Below are 21,855 nucleotides of genomic sequence, written 5' to 3'. Positions count from 1 at the left end.
ATCAGCAGAGTCAGCTTCTATTGCTTATGACCAGGAATCCTCTCTGCAGCAAACATTACACTGTAAATTTTATTCTGGGACTCATTCTAAAGGGCCCATCTCTTCTTAAAAAGACTACACTGAAACATTCTAACTGCTTTCTTTGGAGGAATCAAGTTCATTTCAGTAATATCAGTTACAAGTACCTCTACCCTCCAAATTGATTCAGTTTCTGAGTTTAAATGAGGAGAGATCAGAAGATGAGTTAAGTTTGAGGGACTCTACTTTATTCAAAATAATATGGTGTCTGAGTTTTGGATGGCAAGTTGAGAGAGCTCAGATAAGTGAGGGATTTGTCTGAAAGTTTATCTGGGTCTGTTCGATTTCTGAGTTCTGACAGCAAAGGCTCAGACAGCACGGGACACCTGTATTCTTTTTAATCAGCTGTTTTCTCAAAAAAGGCACAGCAAAGCATAGAAACCAGAATCCCCTCCCAGGTAACATAACCTGGTTAAATTTCTTCACAAGTTATTGGAAAACTGATGGCTAAATTTGTCTTCTTTTAAGTAATTTTAATAGCTTGACTTGTCACCAGAATGACTTGTCTTATGGTAGCAGTTTGGTTTGCAAGCATTACTTCATCCAAACTATTTTTTTTTTAACATCTTTATTGGAGTATAATTACTTTGCAATGGTGTGTTAGTTTCTGTTTTATAACAAAGTGAATCAGCTATACATATACATATATCCCCTTTATCTCCTCCCTCTTGTGTCTCCCTCCCACCCTCCCTATCCCACCCCTCTAGGTGGTCACAAAGCACTGAGCTGATCTCTGTGCTATGCTGCTTCCCACTAGCTATATATTTTACATTTGGTAGTATATATAAGTCCATGCCACTCTCTCACTTCGTCCCAGCTTACCCTTCCCCCTCCCCATGTCCTCAAGTCCATTCTCTACGTCTGCGTCTTTATTCCTGTCCTGCCCCCAGGTTCTTCAGAACCTTTTTTGTTTTTTTTTTTTAGATTCCATATATATGTGTTAGCATATGTTATTTGTTTTTCTCATTCCGACTTACTTCACTCTGTATGACCATCCAAACTATTGAATTAACCCCTCAGACATAACGTGGGACCCCAGCTTTCTCTATGATTTCCTCTTACAAGGTGAAACTCTGAAATTTTATGATCTATTATTTGGCTCGCAACAGAATTCCATGCCCAGTCGGTACTTGGCAGTGGGGTGGTGAGAGCACCACCATCATTCCCATTTTATAGACAAAGACACTGGGGCATAAGGAACTCGCCCAGGGTCACACTGCTCACGGGACTCCACTTCAGGTCTGAGAGCCCATGTGCACTTTCCCATCAACTGCCAGAACTGGGCCAGCTTGGGAGGAGGAGGGGGGAGGGGAGGAGTTGACGGTCTGAGCCAGGACTGTCTCGGGGCCAGGAGAGGGGCAAGAGAGAAGCAAGCTAGTGAGGGGTGTATAGCGCTGCCGCGATGTGGAATTGATAAGCAAGGTGAGGGAGAGGGCAGGGAACTGATACACGTTCCCGCGCATCACATCCACCAGTAGAAAGGCCTCCAAAGTCGTCGTCGGCCTATGATTACTTTAAGAGCAGGCTCTGGAAAACAGAACTCGGCCCTTTCTTATATCTAACCCTAAGCAGTGTGCTCCAGAGTAAATAAGAGGATAGAGTGGTTGAGGAATTTGGGGTTGATGGGGCCTTAAGCTCTCCTTAACCTAACAGGTAACTACTTCAGCCCAAGGGTATTTCTCTCTGTCCGGCTGTGATTCCAGAGACAGACAAACGTTCCAGGGCCTGGAAAGAGAATTTTCATCTTACTGCACTGCAGTTTGGTTTTTTAAAGGCTTATCTTGACTTGCTGCTATTGAATTTTTTCCTCTCTTCTCCAATATCCCATTTATACATCATAATATTACTTCATAAATGTTTCTCATAAAATACAATTTAAAAAAAAGTCCTTTCTGCCTTGCATTTGATCTGAGGAAGGCTTCAGAAATCTGATGCGGTGGGTTTCAGAACAGACAGCAGAGCACCAAGGAGCTCTGCCCTGAACCAGGTGGTGAGAACAGATCACTGGGGCCTTTTGCCTACAAAAGGCAAGACAAGGCCCTGGAATGTTAGGTGACCTTTCAGTTGCTAACTTTAAAACCCAGTCCAGGCCTTACTTCAGTCATCCAATCTGTCCTCTGCTTTCTGAGAAGAAATTCTGAATGCTTTCATGTAGTATTTCCAGAAGTACATGCCTGTAGCTTTACTCACAAAGAGTAGCCTCTTCACCATCAAAGACAATAATATTGCTGAAAACACTATTTTGCTTTTTAAAATATCAAGGATGAGGCTGGCGTTTTCCTGTATGAGAAGCCTTGATACTTACGCTCACTAGGTCACCCACACTTGGTTACTCTGGTCAAGTCACCCTGAAAGCCTCCTACAGCATCCACCTCCCCAGGTGAGTCTAGCCTTCCTGGAAAATTTACCTCATCCCAGTACCTTCCCACAGGTCTTATTCCCCAGCAAACTATTTTCTCGGTGGTCTTCCTCTGCCCAGTGTTATGGCCAGGACATCAGTAGGGGTGACCGACCCATCTCACGGTGGGCTTCTTGTCTTTACTTTATTTCTTATTTGGTAAAAGCTGCCTGGAAGAGTCTGGGTCTTCAGTTCAGTTATGCAGGAGAGATGGGGAAGGTGTCTCAGGGTGGTGATGGACAAACAAGTGCTGGTTTTATTTACAAAGGTGGTTTTCTTACAAGGCACATTGAAAAATTACATGTTTTACTTTCTCATCAGTCCCTATGCCTAGAATACATCATTTTCAATCAGACGTTAAGAGCAAGTTTTATTTCAAAAGAAAATAGAAACCAAATGACTTTGCCTTGAGAAAGCAAGCATTTAAAACACTTCCTCAGAAGTCAAAACATAAGATCTCAGCTTGACTAGCCAGCAACCTATTGTCATATCCACGAATAACGGAGTTCCAGGGACCAACCCTAGGGAGGCAGGACCCTTTTAACCAAAGTCAGAAGCTGCATCTTCACAGCTGCACGTCTGTGCCCTCGGGTCCTCTCAGGCTGCCTCTTCTCTTTATTATCTCTTTTTCAGCTTTATGTGGTATAACTGACAAATAAAATCACGAGGTATTTGATTTGTATGATTTGAAAGTTTAAATTCCTCTAGGAAAAACCTAGAAAAGGTGAATAAAATTATCTCTAAGCAAATTTCAAACCTAAGAAAGAATTTTTCTACAAGAAAAAGTAGTGGAGCAGGAGACAGAGAATGGGGGGACATAGTACCTTTTTTTTTCTCATTTTTATCACCGTCATGCGTCAAGGAGATGTGATTCACACTATCTCAGCTCAGAGAAATCAGAAGAGGCCGAAGGAGAAAGAGAAGGATAAACTCAGGAAAATCAAGAAATATTAGTTATCTCACTCTCTTCAAAATACCTTGAAGAAGTGCTAAATGGTGCTCCTCTTGTAGATGAGGAAAGGAAAAGAGAGGGCTAATTCTGTGAACTTTTTTCCTGGCAGATTCATTCTTAATTCAACATATATTTACTGAGAGGCCACTCTGGGCCGGGCACTGGGGGTACAGGGTAAGGCTGTGGTGGTTTGGGTCGGGGCATGGGGGAAGGGCAGAAAGAGTCCATGGAGGCCCTCAGGAGCTGGAAAAGCACACAGAAGTCACCTGTTGAAAGAAATCTCACAGCCAGCTGGAGATGCAACAGGTTTCTAAATTTCACTCCAGTGACAGAGTGATGCAATTGTAATTACACTCCAATGACTCAGTGGCATAGTTAAAATTACACTTACACTTGAGTGTCAGTTACTATAAGGAGGTGGACGTAGCATTTAAAATCTTTTTTTCAAGGGAACCAAAAGAGAGAGAATAGGAGAGAAGACAGCAGGAAAGAAGCGGGCGTAGGTAACAGACCCTCTCCCTCCAAGGTCTCCCCTCAGGGTCTCTCTCCATGTCTGTTTGTAGGACTGAAGGAAGGGACTCTAGACCTCACCCCACCACTCACCCTGTTGATTGTCAAATGGAATTCTGAGTCTCCACTCCTCCCCCATGTAACTCAGGGGTAAATTCTAAGCCAATGGAGGTTATCCTGTTTCTCTTTTATTCTTTCAGATCTACTAGAGATCTATCATGTGCCTCTGATGTCCTCCAGCCACTGTAAACGTCTGTCCTCAGGTCTGCTTGGAGCAGAGGCATGTGGCCCAAGCCTAATCAAAGAGGAGTGAGGGCAAGTGTGCTGGGGGTTCTCTAGAAAAGGCCTCTTCACTCTTAAAAAGATGCATCGGAAGACATGACCTCCTCTTCTGTTGGACACTGTCTGTGACTACATTTCAGCAGTGCAGCAGCTGTCGCAAGACCATGAGGGCAGCAAAGCACAGGCATCTTGCTGAAGATGGTGGAGCAGAAACAGGTAAAGAACCTGGGTCTTCACGTGTCACTGAGCTGCTGAATTAGTCAACCCTGAACCACTCTATCTCAGAACTTCTTGTAAGGTAAGAAAGCAAACATTTTATTTATTCTTTAAGCCATTTTGAAAGGGGCTTCCTATTACTTGTGGCCAAAAGCATCCTGACTGTCATAAACCTCATGGAGAAAGTCAAGGGCCTTCTTTGCTATCTAGACTCTGTACAAAAAGAACCAGAGGGCCCCTCCTGTAGGAGTTGATCAATTCTAGCACACAGAGAGCATATGTAAACTCACACATACCAGACATATGGACACAACCAAATTTAGGCCTATACTTAAACATTCAGGGCAGCCTTTACTAGGTCAAGGATAAATGCGTTTGAAGTTGCCAAAACAGAGCCATTCTGGGAATGCCATCCACTGTGGGCACTTCCCCAAAACTGCCTTTCAAGGACAAGGCAAATGCTGGGCTCCATTGCTCCCATTCATTCCATTACTTAATTTGAGAATTTGTGCCAAGGGTGGGGAGAGAGGAAGAGAAGGTGATGAGATTGGAACAAGGAGAGTCATGTCCATTCCACTCGGAGAAGCATCCACCTAACATCATGGCTCCTGCAAAGGCTGTAGTCTGAATGCCAGCTGTGGGGGGCAGCCACATGCCCAGGAGTACCCTTTCCCAGTGCCTGCCAGCTCCCCCATCATCTCTATGGCACCCTCCAAGGCCACCCCCAATTTAAAAAATATTCAATAACAGCATTCTTTAATGTGGAAAACTTAGTTTTACTAATCTGATGTAAAGTGTGAGCAAATGGCTCTTTAGAAAACAAGGCTGACACTGTGTTTGCTTTGTACACGTGGCTGCAAGACAGTCCCTCCAAGCACTACTTCCCTAACGTCCTAATCCTTCCTGCACAGAATGCTGAATGGACTTTGTCCTTTTCTAAACCTGAGCCCTTGGTTTTGGTGGCAGAAGGTTCAGATCAATCTGCGGGCTGACATTTGGGCTCCAGAGGAGCAAAGGCACAACCACCGCTGCTGGGCCTGGGGTCCAAAGCACACTAGGCACAGGCCAGCTCAGGCCCTAAGACTGCGCTCCTGGGAAAAAGAAAAGCCAGGGACTGATAGAGAGAAGAAGAAGCAGAGGGAGATAGAAACATGTAGAAGACAGAGACGAAACACCTCATGATGGGCCTCGTATGAGAAAAGGCCAGGACTCCGTCGAGTACAGGAATGTGTGGGAGCCGGAGCCCTAACATCAGGCTGGCATCAGCGCCCGGGTGGCAGCTCAGGGGTGACTGACGGCCTTGGGTTCAGCTTTCCGAGCTGTAAACGGAGCAGGCTGAACTACATGAGCCCTGTGGGTCCTCCCCGCTTTGTGTGTATCACAAAGTCCGGGCAGCCAGGATAAGAAAAGCATAAAACAAACAACTTTTATCTTTCCAAGAGGAAAACAAAAGCCCAGTCCCACCATGAGAAACTCAGCCAGGTACGTGGGCATTGAAGATTAGATGTCTTCATGAGGGAAGAGAGGAAAAATCAGCAGAAATCATGCAAAATGTCACGTCCAACAGATTTAATCCCCCAACCTTCAGGGCTTTTGGAACCTTAAGAAAAACAGCTGCTAATGAGGCCCCAAAGCCCAGCTCCTGCCAAAGCTCCACAGAAGGGATATCTGTAAAATCATGGCTATGGAGAGACTGATCTTTGAGAATCCTCAAACTTCCAAAATGGCTCTCAGAAATAGCAAGTTTAAATTTTTAAAAAAGCAGAAAAGAAACCTTTGAAGCTGTGAAGAACTAGGAAACAATTAACACACAGCCAAGGAAAGCTGGAGACTTGAAGAACAGACATACCTTTGGATTGATCTGTTTCCTGCACAGGTACTATGTTCTGATTGACTGATTTAAAAATAAAAATATAAAAAAGGATGGTAGGGCACAGACAAGATGAGAAATAGGAATAGAGGGCATAGAACAATAATGTTCATGGCATCAAGTGATGGCCGGGAAGTAAGCAGCAGAACTTCACAGGATACAGAAGGTAGAAGGCTGAGGGGGGTGATGGTGACCACTACCTGAACTGTCACCTACTCACCTTCCCTAGGGGCTCTGGTGGCCATAGACCTTATGTTGGTATCAAATCTGAGATGCAGCTCATCATCTCCTCTTTCTGGGCTGTATTCTTACTCCATCTTTGTAAAGCCAGGTTCTAGAGCTCAGGGGGACCACCCATAGCCTCTGGTATTTTCAGTGTGTGTAAAAGGCTTGATGCCCCAAGTGGCCACTTAAGTTGCACTACAGCACAGCACCCTTGAAAGAAAGGATGGGCTCCATAAGGTCCAAGCTCTCCCTAAACCTAAAATCCTGAGATTTTATGTGAAGGAAGTGGTAGGAAAAACAAAGTTGGCAAATAGCTAGAAAAGCTGTTCAACACTGGGGACTTTTCCTAGAAAGTGAATGCCATAGCGACCAATCCCCCTTCATTTCATGACCTATCTATATTTTGAATATTTTGTCTTCATACTCCAATCACTCTGCATTATCAGAACTTTCATCATTGTGGAAAGGCCAAACTATGTTGGTCATACCTGCATAAGGTATGCAGGTGCTGTGCACTGAAGGTCTGTGTCCCCCCAAAATTCATATGTTGAAATTCTAACCCCGAAGCTGAAGACTGTTGGACCTCCTGGACCCTACAGGGCCAAACCATAGAGCTACCTGACTGTGAACATTTGCTATCCTTTAAGACATAGGAAGAAGGACCCCAAGGTGGCTCAGAGATCATCCGGGCTGTCATTTCCACCACAGGGCCATGGGGGGAGGGGAGGAGGACTGCCTCCACCTTGGTTTCAAAGGGCAAGACCAACACCCGGCTCTGCTGGGGCAGGGGACTGGAGCCCTGGGGATTCGACCCCCACTGGGAAAGCTGTGGCGGCAGACTACTGCTCCAGTGGGTCTGGAAGGCCGAGCATCAAGCCGAAGAGGATTATTCTCGAGGCTTGAGATCTCCTAGAGTTTGCCTTCCTATGTTTTGGACTTGCCTGGGGCTTGTCACCCCTTCCTCCTTTCCTGTTTCTTCCTTTGGGAATGGGAACGCCTACTCTGTGCCTGGCCCACTATTGTATTCTGAAAGCACAGAACTTGCTTGATTTCACAGGTTCACAGCTGGAGAAGAATTCTGCCACAGGATGAATCTTCTGCTGTTTGAGCCGCTCAGTCTATGGTATTCTATTATAGAGGCCTATACTAAGACAGAGGTTTTCATATCTTGAAAGGTTTTCACTAAAAAAAAAATAATAACAATAATAAAAATAAAATAAAAGTAAAATTTAATCTAAAAGCTTGAGTGGTTAGAGAGCTAAATGCAGCTGCCAAATAACTTGGCTATCTAGAACAATCCATTCCCTGAAGGATTCAGAATCATGGTTTTACTGGTTGGATTATTATGCTACCAGCAGAACCCACAAAAATACAGAACGAAATTCCACTGCCAACATTTTGGAAGGCCTAAAGGACTTGCCATGTGTGATACTGTGATGTATAATAAGTAAGTATTTGGTCTTTGTCCCCTTCCTGGAACAGAATCCTAAACTCCTTGGAAGTTCCTAAGCGATGAGAGCGAGAAGTGTCTTTTGTTATGTTAATGAGGTGACTTTTGGGAAGCGGCTCAGGATGGGGGTCAGTGAAGCCAACAATGGGATTAGAGGGTAGAGACCTTCAGTCCCACCCGCCCTGAGCTCTGGGGAGCAGGGAGGGGCTGGCGGTTGAATCAATGGCCAAAGATTTAATCAATCACACCGACATAATGAAACTTCCATAGAAAACTAAAAGGATAGGGTTTAGAAAGCTTCTGGGTTGGTGAGGGCGTGGAGATTTGGGGAGAGTGGCGCGCCTGGAGAGGGCTGGGACGCTGCTCGCCCCTCCCCACAGACTTTACCCTGCGCATCTCTTCATCTGGCTTTTGATTGATATTTTCAGTAATCTAGTGAGCAAACTGGTTTCCTGAGTCCCGTGAGCTGTTCTGACAAATTAATCAAACCCAAGGAGAATTTAGAGCCGTCCGGTCAGAAGCACAGGTGACACCCTGGACTTGTGATTGGCATCTGCAGTGGGGGCAGGAGCAGCCTTGTGGGACTTAACCTGTGCAATCTGATGCTACCTCCAGGTAGACAGTGTCAGAATAGGGTGGCACTGTAGGACACCCAGCTGATGTTCAACTTGCTTGTTGGTGCGGGGACACCAACCCCCTGCCACGCACACCGGAATTGGTATTAGAATCCTATCACCACAGTGCAGCTTCAGATAACAATCAGTAACGTTCATGATGAGCTCCTAATATTACACATTATATTCTACGATGGGAGGATGGAGAAGAAGCGCATCTTAAATCATCATATTCAAAACCTGAGCAGGGCCCATGGAGCATAACTCATAAAAAGAGACTGAAACAGTTACAAAATATCCTAAGTGTAAAAGAAACAGGAGGGACTTCCCTGGTGGTCCAGTGGTTAAGACTTCGCCTTCCAATGCAGGGAGTGTGGGTTCGATCCCTGGTTGGGGAGCATGCCTCACAGCCAAAAAACCAAAACATAAGACAGAAAGAAGCAATATTGTAACAAATTCAATAAAGACTTTAAAAAAATGGTCTACATCAAAACAACAAAAAAAAAACTTAAAAAAAAAAAAAAAAGAAACAGGATATAAAAAGTGAGCATTTAGAAATCACTCGCAGAGAATAAATAAGAGAATATTCCAGGGAGAAAGTACTAAAGGGGAATAAGAAAAAAATAAAGCAACTCGTAAGGGACAATTCAGAGGAAAGGTATGAATCTTAAGTATGGCAAGATACCAAATTAGTTTTTAAACCAAGGCTTTTGCCTCACTCTATAATCATGATGGGGGAAAATTTCACAGTAATAATTTTTTTTAACCTGATAATGAAAATTCTTACCCCAACAAAGTTTACAGTTAAGACAACAATTATTTAAGTAATACTCTTTAGAGCACTGACCCTGTCCTTAGCAAAAAAGGAGTAACTGAACAGTAATTGAGTATTTTGTGACTCGGCTGATAATAACAAACACAGCAACAAGAACAATAGTTGACATTCACTGAGAGCTTACAATTTGTCAGTCACTGTTCAGAGTATTTTACTTGTTTTAATTCAGTTAACCCTTACAACTGTACTTCTCTCCATTTCAGAGAGAAATGTCTTAAAGAGGGACAGAGCTAGGAAGTGGCAGAAAGGGCAGTCTGTCTCCAGAGCCTGTGCCCCTAACCACCATACAACACTCAAGAGTCTTTTTTTATTCCACCCTCTAGTTTCATCTTCCAGATGACATGCATCTCAAAAATACCAACAAGGGCACAATGCACAGGAGAAATGTGATAAAGCATTATATCACTTACCATTGGGGAACGCTAGTACACTGATGATAAGAAAAAAGAAAACTACGGAGAGGATACCCCTCCAGATGTTGTCTTCTGGGACAGAGTCATCCCTGAAAATAGAAAAGGAACATTTAGTATTCATTTTTGGATCTAAATAGTCAGCCTAGAAGGAGTAAGAGTGCCATGTTCTAAAAACTGGGGGATTGCTAACTTTATTTTGCTGAGCTAAGTCATTACACACACTATTTACTATTCACTATCACTTCCTAAAATAATACAGTGTCATAGTCAAGTCCAGTTCTTGTGAGGAAGGCAATTGGCAATCTCACACCCCAACACACATTCTGCTCAGACAAGCATTTGAGAATCCCTGTTCTTTAAAAAAAATTAAAAATACCCAGGATGTCAAAAGGTAAGGCTTATTTTGGAGAAATACCTTTTGGTTTTAAGACTAACTAAAGATGACCTTTACTACATAGACTGTGGCAGAAAAATTGTTCAGGAATCAGAAAGGAAGCATAAGATTATAAGGAATAAGGGTATAATGCAATGAGATTATGCAGTCGCTTGTCAAATATGGGCAGTTGGCTATCTAAGGGATGAATAAAAATGGGGCAGTGTAACATAATCAGAAAGCACCAGTAAAAAATGTTAAAAGAAAAATTAAGAGCGTATGAATATGACTGGTTCACTTTGCTGTACAGCAAGAAACTAACACAACATTGTAAAGCAACTATACTCCAATAAAAATTAATAAAAAAAAAAAGAAAGAAAAATTAAGAGAAAACAAAATACAAGATTTAAACTCAGAGCAGAAGCAAAACAACTGTAAATAGGAGATAAGCTTCCCCCCTCTCCTGCCTGGTCATTTCTAATGTATTACTGTGTTTAACTCCTCTATAACCCCAGTAACTGAAATGATTACATTTGTTGGTTTATATGTTGTCTATCTTCTCTGTAGAAAGTAAACTCCTAATGGCAGGGGATTATTCACTAATAGGCCCTCAATATATTTCTGGACTGATTATTGATTATGGAAGAAAATTTACTGTTTTAAAATGAAGTAAAATTTCCCAAATGGAAACTTTCTTAACATTGATGGTGAAGAATTTAGGTTTTGACAGTTTGCAACAAAAAAGAAGATTCTAGTAACATATCTGGGGCTCAGAGAAGCAAACAAAAGTGGGAAAACAGAAATACACGACAGTAAAATTTTCTGAAGTATTGATAATTATTGAGAAGCTTGGGAGAGGGAAGTTCAGTGTTTCAGTTTCAAAAGACGCAGGATGAGTAGACAGAAAATATGAGATGAAACAGAATGGAAGGAGATAGTTTAGAGATGATGAGACTGGTAGCAATAAATCTTAAAATGATAAAAGAAGTTGGGTTTATCTAGAGAAGGACTGCAGTGAAAGAGTTTTCAAAAGACAAATATTAAATTAAGATTAAATATTACTAAAGGAAAAGAAACAGGTCAAAAAAAAAATCTTAGAAGAAAACCAAGTTTGCGTAGAAAGAAGTTCTAGACCATCAGAATACATACATGAAAAGGTAGGAATGAAACAATAATGAATTACCTAGTTAAGGACGGGGTCCTGGGGTGTTGGTTTAAAAGCAGAAGTTAACTTAGATGCCAACTTCTGTTTAGGCTGCTCAGTTTCTGCACCCAATGAAATGATTTCCAGACTTATGACAGGATTGAACATAAGGTTCTGAAATAAGAGATCATACAGATCTTAAACGTTTCCTAGATCATCATATGGCCAAGTAGCCGTAAACTAATGCTGGACAAATAATGCTTATTTGTCCATTACCATTACCGACCATTACCAGGGCACTTGCCATGCCCTCTGGCTTATGCAGGGAAGCCCTATATCCAACTTCCAGGAACACCAACTTTTACTGAAGGATGGCTACACACAGTGAGGGTAGGAACACAGTGTCCTCATTCAGACCAAATCACACTACTGATATTGCTAATAATGACAGCAACGATAATAGCGCCTGTTCATCAAGTCTCTACTGTGTGCCAGGCACTGAACAGGCAGTTTCTAGACATTATCTCTAATTGTCACAACCTGTTGGGCTATTATCAACCATCTGAGGTAACAAAGGCTCAGATAGGTTTAGTAACTTGCCCAAGATTGTAGAGGTAAGAAGTTACAGAGCCAGCATTCAAAACCAGGCCTGCTAGACTCTGAAGATAATGATCTTTCCTCTTTGCCAAACTGCCTCATGAAAATTTATCTGTCATCCTAAATCAACCTGACTCATGGTAGATGCACAGGGATGGCATGAGAGAGTTTGACAGGGCATGCAATTTGTAAGTTACAAAATAAAAGCAAGGCTAAAATGAGTAACTGTGGCCTAGGAAAAGAAGATGGAGTCCCATAACTCACAACTTATACCAAAATATATTCTGGATGATTCAAGAAACTAAAAGTAAAACCAAAACAAAATTCTAGAAGAAATGATGGGAGAATTAAAAAAAACCCAAAAACTCCTAAACAAAACACAACAATCTCAGAGTGGGGAAGGCCTTTCGAAAGTACGATACAAACCTCCGAAGTCATAAAGGAGAAAGCTGACAAATCTGCATGGCAAAGAAATCAGTAACAAAATCATAAACTTGGAAAAAATATCTGCAACTCATATGAAGGCAAAGGGTTAATTCCCCTAATTACAAAGCTCTCCCCCCAAATCAGTTAACAGAAAGAACAAATGCACAAAGAAAAGCAAATAGAAAAATGGACAAAAGATATGAAGGGACAGTTCACAGAGCAGAAAAATCCACTGGCTCTCAGGCAAGTGAAAAAACAAGATGCTCAACCTTGTTCATGGTAAGAGATGGGCAAATGGAAACAACACAAAGAGACCATTTTTATCTACCTTATGGACAAAGGTAAAAATTTAATGACTGAGCTGGTGAGGCTATGCAGAAATAGATACACAGGCATTCTCACATACCACCTTTATGGAGCGCCATTTGGCAACATATTAATTTACAAATGCATATACCCTGTGACCCAGCAATTCCATGTATGACAATGTATCTCACAGATATACCTTCATTTATGCAAAAATGATATATGTATAAGGTTGTTCACTGTGGCATTATATGTAGTAGCAAAACTTGGAAACAACTAAATGTCTACCGAAAAGGGACTGATTAAGTAAATTATGGCTCCGTCTCAAAATGGAGTACTAGGCAGCTGTAAAAAGAATGAAGCTTTTAATTAATTAACTGATACAGAATAATTTAAGAGATCATGAAGTAAACAAAGCAATTTGCAGAGCAGTGAGTATAGTAAGCAACTTTCTATGTAAAAAAGAGAGCGTGTATATGTATATATAACTTGTAACTTCTGCTCGTGGCTGCATAGCATGTCTCTGGAAATCCATCCAAGATATGGTGACACTGGTTTTCTCCAAAGAGGATAAAAGAAGAGTGAGGCGAGACTTTTCACTATATACCCTTTGGGGTACCTTGGATTTTAAGCAATGTAGATATGTTACGTTTCAAAAAAGTCAATTATACATCAACATTAAATTTGTAAGAACTTGAGATCAGTGATAAAACAATGAAACTGCAATTTTGTAAATTTTGAGCCATTTTATTAGAAAGACAGGATCAAAAGAATGGCCTAGTTTCAGAAGTAAAAAAAAAAGGCCAATTAAACCTGAATAAAACAGCAGCCAGTCTGAAAAGCTGGCCGTTTTATATTTGCCTAATTAGAAAAACAAAAAGTATCAAAGATGGGCAGCAAGATCTTTGGCAAAACTGAAAATATATAGTACAGGAAGATCAAACTCCTGTGATCAAAGATTGAAGGGTAGGCAGGTGAGCTAAAGAAGAAATCTTGAGTCCTATCAGACTAGCAGCCCCAGATACACCCTCCGGCTTTCCTGAGAGTAGAGAGGGTGTATCCTCGGCATCCAGCACAGTCCCTGCAAGAGGTGGGCGCGCAGAAAGAACGGAATGCATGACTGAGGAGGCTGCCCACCCCACCAGCCTCCTGACAAGCTGACCACACAGGGCCATTCTGTAAGCTCTGGTGTGGCCTCTTCTCTCTCAGCTCCCAGCAATCCAGAGACTTAACCATATGCCGAGGGACACAGACATTTTCCACAGTTAATCATGAAAAGCAACTTGGCTGCAAAGGCCCCAAAGACCACACTACTGACTCCAGAGACCCTCAATTAGAGGACAAGAAGGGTTTATCTCTGGACATCCACTAGATCTGTGCCTCACTCAGAAAGCTAGCTAGCTGCTTTGCATGTTAGCTCTCTTAATCTTCCTAACACCCTCAAAGGGGGAAATGATCATAATCTGCATTTTACTGACTCCAAAGTCTAAGTTTTTCCCCCTTTAGGAGGCTGTTTGGTGCAGTGACAAGGAAGACAGGCTTGTGGCCAGACTGCGTGGACCAGAATTCTGACTTCACACTTATCAGCCTGTGTGACCTTGGGCAGATTATTCAACCTCTCTGTGCCTTGGTTTCCTCCTCAGTATATCAAAGGGTAATAATAGTTCTACCTCACAGGGTTGTTGTGAGGATAAAATAACACGTGCAATGGACTTAGGACAGTGCCTGGCACAGAGGGCCTGTCAGCTATTAGTTTACAAAGTCTGTCCACCCATTCCCTCAGCTAGCTGACACCTATCGCTGGGGACAAAGATGAACAAACTTGGTCCTGATTCTTGCGAGAATCATGATGAAAAGCACAATAAGACATAAAAATTAAATTATTATCTTAGTATAACTTTGGCCTGAGAGAAAAGTTTTCAATTCGCTGGCACTGTCTCTGATTAACCTGATAAAACACCCCCAAAACCAAAAAGCCACCTCGATTGTTCACACAAGACTGGCCCCTGTTCGTGGGGTTGTTACCATCTCCTCAGGCTTTGAGGGGGCAATGTAGTTCTCACTTCCTAGGGGAGCTCATAACCTGCAGTCAGGGCTGCCAGACCCCCATCTTGACTTTTCCTGGCCTCAGGATTCTTGCTCAAATAAGACATTTTACTTTACAGCCACAAAAAATAAAAGGACTTCAAGCTTTCAACTGTGATGCCGTGGCAGTGCCCTGACCTCTTTCCTAGGTCCTCTTGAGGCTCTAATAACAAGCGCCTCGGTCTCTGGGGCTCTGAACTTTCCAAAGACCTTTCCCAGCTGGCATTTGATTGAACTGCTCCACAGTTCTGTGGGGGAGTATTATCTCTACTTGAAGGATGAAGAAAATAAAGCTCTTGCTTTATCTTGCCCACAGTTACAACAAACAGAGGCAGAGTGAAGTAGGTGCCAGGGCTTCTGGAATGCTGGCTCTAGGTCAAGATTGCTACCCTTACCGGTATGATACCCACAAGCTTAGGGAGGCAAAGTCCTTTTCCCTAAAGTTCTGCTAAATTTAGGAGGAGCTCCAGAAGCACGCTGGCGTAGCCCTGACCATACACAATGAAAATACTGAATGGATCAGAGTAAAATTGTAATTGCAGGCCCCATCTCATTCACCCACTGTATCTCCAGTGCCCAGCACAACGCTTGGCACAGAGCAGGCCTTCTCAGTGTGGTGGGTGCCAGAAAGAGCAAGAGGCCAGGGCTGAGCGGGCCCGAGACCCAGGTAACGTGAGGGGGAGTCACGGCCTGGGTCCACAGGCTCCACTGCACCTTCCCGCCCCAGTGCTGACCAATCAAGTGCTCAAACATCTCAACTCCTTCTGTCACCCCTGTTTGAATATAGGTAACTACCCAGGAGAGAACCCTGAAAGCAGGAGAAGTATAAGGAAAGCCCTGAGTTTTTTAAACAAAGGTTTGAACTCAAAAAGTTTTGGACTCAGATTCTTAAACTTGAACACCAGGCTACAGGCAGTGGGCAAGGAGACAGGGAAAACAAACTCCATTCACTCACAGACAATTTTTAGACAAGGCTGTCTCCCTGGGGCCAGGAAGGTAAGAACTCTATCCTGACTCCTAAGGCTGCAAAGTTGATTGTCCCCTCTCTCCCTCCTATCTTCTCCTTTCCATCTCTTTAATAGGAATCCTTGAAACTGAGACCCACAGGTAGGCTCATGTTTATGAGGCTAGTCACTGTTAAGGATCCTCTCTCCCAATGGAAAACTCAGTCCCGGGTTACAAGGTGGACCGATGTTAACTAGCTTTGAAGACTACATTCGTTTCATTTTATAAAAAGTTAGGATTCTTTTTAAGAATTACAGCTGACGTATCAACTAAAAGAGAAGAGTGATAGTTTTTGAAAGTTCATATTGTATAAATGATTTTTTTATATTTGATTCATTTAGCATTTACTGGGTGTGTATTCTGTGATGATTAAGATATCTGGCCTCAAGAAACTGATATAGAAACAAATACTACAACAGGAGAGATACAATAATAAAAAAAAATGTTTGGAAATATATAAACATTTCTTCCTCTGAGCCTCCTGGAACAATCAAGAAAGGCGTCTGGAGGGGGACCATCCAGGTGCGTTGCCAGGGATGCCATGGGCTCATGGCAGGAGAGCAGGAGGTGCTCTCCAGTCAGAGAGAGGTGCCAGCCTGGCATTAGATGCGGAGCCAGGGAGCTGTCTGCGCCTGCTGTGTGTGCCGTGTACAGGTGTGGGGAGATGTAAGGCTCTGTAATGAAAGAGCTTAGGGTCCAGCGAGCACGTGCTATAGGTGATGGGGATCCAGGGAAAGAGTGTAAGCAGGGGACGGATGAGATCACGATCTTGATTTCAAAAGGTCATGAGGAAAGCAGTGTGGACGATGGACCGGAGGGAAGTGGAGCCAAGGCCTGGGAGTGTCTATCCCAGAGAGCAGGGGGTTTGCTGAGCCAAAGCCTGGGCATGGGCAGAGGAGGACAGCTCTGAAAGCTACTAAGGCCCAACTGGACCTGGTGAAGATAAACTAGATGAACTCCAGGATGGCGGAGACCTGGGCTGGGCGGAGTGCAGACTGTTGAACTAAATTAAATGTGATGCCAGGACCTAGGGCTCAGGAAAGCAGTCCTAGCTGCCTGGACGAGTCCCTGGCTTCCAGATTTGCTGCGACTAAAACGCTGATAACTTCCCTATAGAAATCTGGGGCTAGAGCGATTATATCACAAGATAAACTATATTACACTTGGTAATAGAATTATACCTAAAATGCTAAACACTAGGCAGCAATACTAGACATGTAAACTCTCTGAGGTAAGCATCATGTAAACCAAATAAATATTTGAGTCACTCACATGCTTATTTACTACAGAAGACCCCAAAGAAATATGACACATTTTCTCCCTCAATAAACGTATAATCTTATTAAGGACATAAAACACCAGAAATGAGGATAAGAAAGGATAATTAAAAGGTGCTTATTTATTTATGGCCGCACCACGGGGCATGCGGTATCTTAATTCTCCGGCCAGGGATCGAACCCGCGCCCCCCGCAGTGGAAGCACGGAGTCTTAACCACTGGACTGCCAGGGAAGTCCCTAAAAGGTGCTTATTTAAATCCAATAAAAAATATGATTCAAATAGGAAGTGAGGAGGACAAATGTTAAGATGGCTGTTAACTGGACCTCTTTAGATGGCGCCACCTAACACAGTGCACTCCTTCACCTCCAAGGCTGGTGTAGCCCCAGTACACAGCCGATATGGAGGATCATTTAACACTGCTGGTGTCCTGGAACAAGGACAGCCAGGCCTTCTGTTATTGGGAGAGAAAGAACATGAGGTACATAAAGGAAATAGGCTCAAGACAACTGAATCGGCAGGATCAGGAGTTATTTTCTAATGGGAATTGATATGGTCTAAAGGGAAAGAACAGGGAAGGCTGGCAGGCATCCAGGAGGGAAGAGACACAGAAGGTGGAACTATGGCTCCGTGATAAGATGAAGAGCTGGAGCTCCAAAGCCACTAAAGGAAATGAAGTAAAAACCAGTATCACAAACAAAGAAAAATCAATCAATCAAAAGTCTGTCCATTTCCCTGCCCTCATCCGCCTCCTCAGTCCCATATCAAGGAGAAACCATAGGTAAGCAGATGATCCCTTAGATACAGGAAGCAGCAGGAAGGCAATCTCTTCTGGGTAAGTGATGATTTTTGCTGGACAAGTGTCACTGGAGAGACTGACTCCACTGTTTTACTGCCAGGTGCCTCTTAAGGAGAGAGTGAGCTGCTACGAATGTGATTTCGTAAATTTTGGTGTTTTCAAATCTAAAGCCTGAGTGTTTGAAAGTAAGGCCATTCAACGTTTCCAAGTTTACCAACCTATGAAAGCAGCGTAAATATGAGGCACTCTGGGCTTGAGAGAAAGGCTCTCCTTGCCCTACTTTGGCTGAACAAACTTATAAGACATATGCCAAAGCATTTAATTTCTAAAAATACTTATCCTAAAATGTGGCAAAGTGAGCTTTTCCAATCTTAGGGGGAATCATTCAATAACATCTGGCTTTATTGTTAGTGATAGGGACTGGAGATTTAAACGCTATGATTTAACAGTGAGTTGGCCTAGTTGTTATTTAACAAAAGAACTGCTTGATAAGTCCAAACTTGTCTCAGACTTCTGTGACAGGCACCTAATCCTTGCCAATCCTAAATTCTTGCTGTGTCTCTGCAGCATGTGACATGACCCAGGTACTGTTTCACACATACGGGTAATCTGACACCCCGAAAGTATTCTATCGCTGGCTCTCTTCAACTACTAGTCTTTGAAAAACAAACTTTAAGAAGTAATTACTTTCAGTCTTTATGGAAGAAGACAGAGCTATCACTGTAATGTCTCAGTTTAAGGGGTCACAAATCATTACAAAAAATGAGTAAGACAGTAAGTACTAATTGTACTAATGGTGCTTATGATTTTCTATAACATGAAACTTGTTATTAAGTAGTTCTTTAACATGTGACTTCTGTCTCTTTGAAATTAGTGGAAGAAGTAAAATTATTATCATTTTTGGAAAAGGCCATAGCCTGAGGTTCAGATTATGCCTTTTCTATTATGTTTGACAAGCTGTTAAAATTCATATTCATTTCTTATAGTTTCACTGCTGTAATTTTTTGAATGCTTTGGCAGAATATGCTGTAAAAGGGAAATTCCAGAAGAATGTGACTTTCTGTATTAGAAAAGAGGAAGAGAAATCTGTTCTGAAAGGGCCTAGAATAATATTAAAGATAAAAGGTTGAAACTAACTGCTCATTCTTGCTTCTAATTATTTAAAATAAAATACCATAATTACTTTTCTAAGTTCCAAAGAAACTCCTGCACTAATTCCATCTCTTGCCAACCCACACGAGATGAAGTGAAACTGAAGTTAATATGAAACAGGGATGTATGTTATCCGAGCAAAGCACTGTCCATTTTTCCAATGTCTTTATCCCTTTTCTTAATTATAGAGCACGCCACACTCTCACTCAATGACAAACATAATTTAGAAGGCATTAGCATACAATGAAATGATGTAATAATAACAATAGCTAATGTTTACTGAGCACTTACTATTTGTCATGCATTGAGCTAAATACAGATTATCTAAAAAAATGAATTGAGCCCTTATAACAAAATCCTATCAGGTATTACTAGATATTTTCACTTTACATACAGATAAGGAAACTGAGGCTTAGCAAAATTAAGTGGCCACACAGCTACTAGGTGGTAAAATCAGATGACGTGATAAGTATTTGAGGGCAACCATAAATAGGGACAAGACTGATTTCTCTCCAAAGCTAGAAATATGTTCTTGGTTGGATACTGTGGAAAGATCTGGTCTTACCCCACTGCAGAGCATTAGCAGAAGATTCTACCATAATAGTAGCTGTTTCCCTCAATCATTAAGAGTAATTGTTTATATGTTTTATGCCTTTAGATAGAGTCATGCAAATAGATAAGCAGTTACAAAATAAGAATCAAGAGTCAAATGGATTGTGGAGATAAGGAACAAGTGTGATGTAGGAGGACATTATTAGTTTTATGAAAATCTGAAAAAGTGCATTTATTCTCAAGGGAGACACCATTGGCACTTGTGTGTATACAAGTGTGTAGGTGCACATGTGTGCCCGTGTGTAAGGGACAACTCTTTGTTGTACAATGCTATCCCTTGAGTTATAAACATTTAGCATCCTTAACCTCCACCCACTAAATACCAGAAGTTCCCTCAATGCTTGTGGCCCTGAATATAACCCTGCAGTTTCTGCGGATCTGGGCTGAGAACCATTGATTGTTGGATAAATATACTAGGAGAGAAGTAACTGACATTAATTATGCATCATGTGCCAAGTACTCTGCTAAGTGCATTCACACATATTCATTTAATCCTTATAACTCCATATGAGGTAAGTACATGTTTTATCCCCGTTTTAAAGGTGGATCTTGAGTCTCAGAGAAAGGTTAAATAACTTAACCAAGGTCACACGAATAGTCTTGAGACCAACAGTGTGGCTCCAAAACTCCAGTTCTCTGGGTTGGTCTTTTAAGCATGGTATAGGCACACCTTTTCTTTCTTTAAAGAGATTCATTCAGAAAACATGAATCCTTATAAGTAGGACCCAAAGTGTGCCTGTCATTTGGGCATGAATCAGTTCCCTGGCTTGGGGTTGAAGGGCGACATGTTCAGTGAGGTAGAGTTATAAGCTCTGGGCTGACGAAAGTTGGGCAGGGTTAACTCCTATGCACAGGTATATATTAGAAGTGCTTTGAGTGTGTGTGTGTGTGTGTGTGTGTTTTCAGGGGGATATGAGAGTTGTGCTACAGTGTGTGAGGTTTGTGCGTTTTATTTAACACTTTCCATAGCATTTATGATGCACCAGGCACTGTTACAATGGCCTGACAATGTCTCATTTCAGCATGTATGTTAGGTGATGAACAGAACAGAGCGTGCACTGTGTGATGTGTGGTGGGTTGGTGTCTGTGTGGCAGTGCTGGAATGTCCGCTGTGATGTGTGTGTCCACGGCCGCAGTTTCTGTTGTGGTATACACAGTGGTGTTTGAGGCTGGGGGAAGGGTTACGCGAGATGATTTGCGTGCAATGCATACAGACTGGAGTGCACCGCACATGTGCATTTTATGCACGCGGGTAGTGCCGAGTACTGGAGGAGTTCCGCGGGAAGGGGTCTGGGTTGTGTCCTGGGCCTGTGGATGGTGCGTGGAAGACGATGTGGACAGGGGTGTTTTCAGTGTGAAGAGGTATGTGCTGAAAGTGGTGCATACCAGATGATTCATGCGGTGTGCTAGGCAGGGACGGAGGCCGGAGAGGAGGGGGCCAGTGTCGTGATGTGTGTGGGGAGCGACGCTGAGAGCCGCGGGGGAAGGGGGGGCGGAGATCGTGCTAGGTGACCCACGAGTGTTCCTGATGTGGCCCGAGGCGCTGTATGGGGAAAGGTGGTATGGAGAGGAGTGGCGGTGGCGATGGGAGTGGGGATGGGGGTGGGTTGGAGGGTAGGGACGAACGCCGGTCCAGAGGAGCTGTCGGGAAGGAAGCTGGGTGTGCTAGGTGACATGCCCGCTGGTGGAAGAGCGTGTGCGTGGAGCAATCAGCCCACTTCCTCACCCGGCCATGCTCCCCGCCACGGCCTCCCATCCGCCCCTTCCCTTCGCCCAAGGGCGCGCCCCCAGCGCAGCCCGGCCCGCCTCACCTGGTGAAGGCAAAGTACATGAGGCTGACGATGGTGAAGCTGAGCAGAGTGATGGTGTGCGGCCGGTAGAAGAAGTCGATGGTGATGTCCTCCACTTGCTGCTCGTTGATCATCCGGAAATGCATCTTGTAGTTCACATCATCTTTGCTCAGGGTCCGGCTCCCCACGCAGGACGCCATGGCCCGCCTCCCCGTCCTGCGGCGGCGGTGGCGGCCCCGGCCCGTGGAGGCTGGGACCCCGGAGGTGACGAGCCGCAGCGAGAAAGCGGCTGGACGCCGGGGCCGGGTCTGGCGAGGAGCAAAGGCAGGGAGCAGAGGGAAGGACAGGCGCGGGAGGGCGGGGTCGCGGCGCCGCCAACGCAGCCTCGGGCGGGGGGCGCAGCTCGCCGGGCCCCGGCTGGCGTTGGGGGACGGGCATCTCTAGGGA

At 43.5% G+C, this 21,855-nt stretch overlaps 1 protein-coding gene across 2 annotated transcripts in view; it reads right to left on the bottom strand.

The window, feature by feature from the left end:
• The window catches only part of PTDSS1 (phosphatidylserine synthase 1), a 65,637-nt gene extending 43,886 nt beyond the window's left edge, over positions 1-21,751 (bottom strand). Inside the window, exons 1-2 of one of the 2 annotated variants that reach the window (XM_061171795.1) lie at positions 21,430-21,751; positions 9,841-9,932 (exon numbers count right to left, since the gene is read on the bottom strand). In XM_061171795.1, the coding sequence (XP_061027778.1) occupies positions 9,841-9,932; positions 21,430-21,608 (271 nt within the window). In that variant the 5' untranslated portion in view covers positions 21,609-21,751. Of the gene's footprint in view, positions 1-9,840; positions 9,933-21,429 lie in introns of those variants that run through there. The other variant, XM_061171796.1, reaches the window with a different exon arrangement.
• Positions 21,752-21,855: the final 104 nt, after the last annotated feature.

The sequence above is a fragment of the Eubalaena glacialis genome, chromosome 17 (assembly GCF_028564815.1).
Source record: "Eubalaena glacialis isolate mEubGla1 chromosome 17, mEubGla1.1.hap2.+ XY, whole genome shotgun sequence".
Taxonomy (NCBI): domain Eukaryota; kingdom Metazoa; phylum Chordata; class Mammalia; order Artiodactyla; family Balaenidae; genus Eubalaena; species Eubalaena glacialis.
Note: the sequence above shows the minus strand (reverse complement) of the source record. Positions and strands in the feature narration are given on the sequence as shown.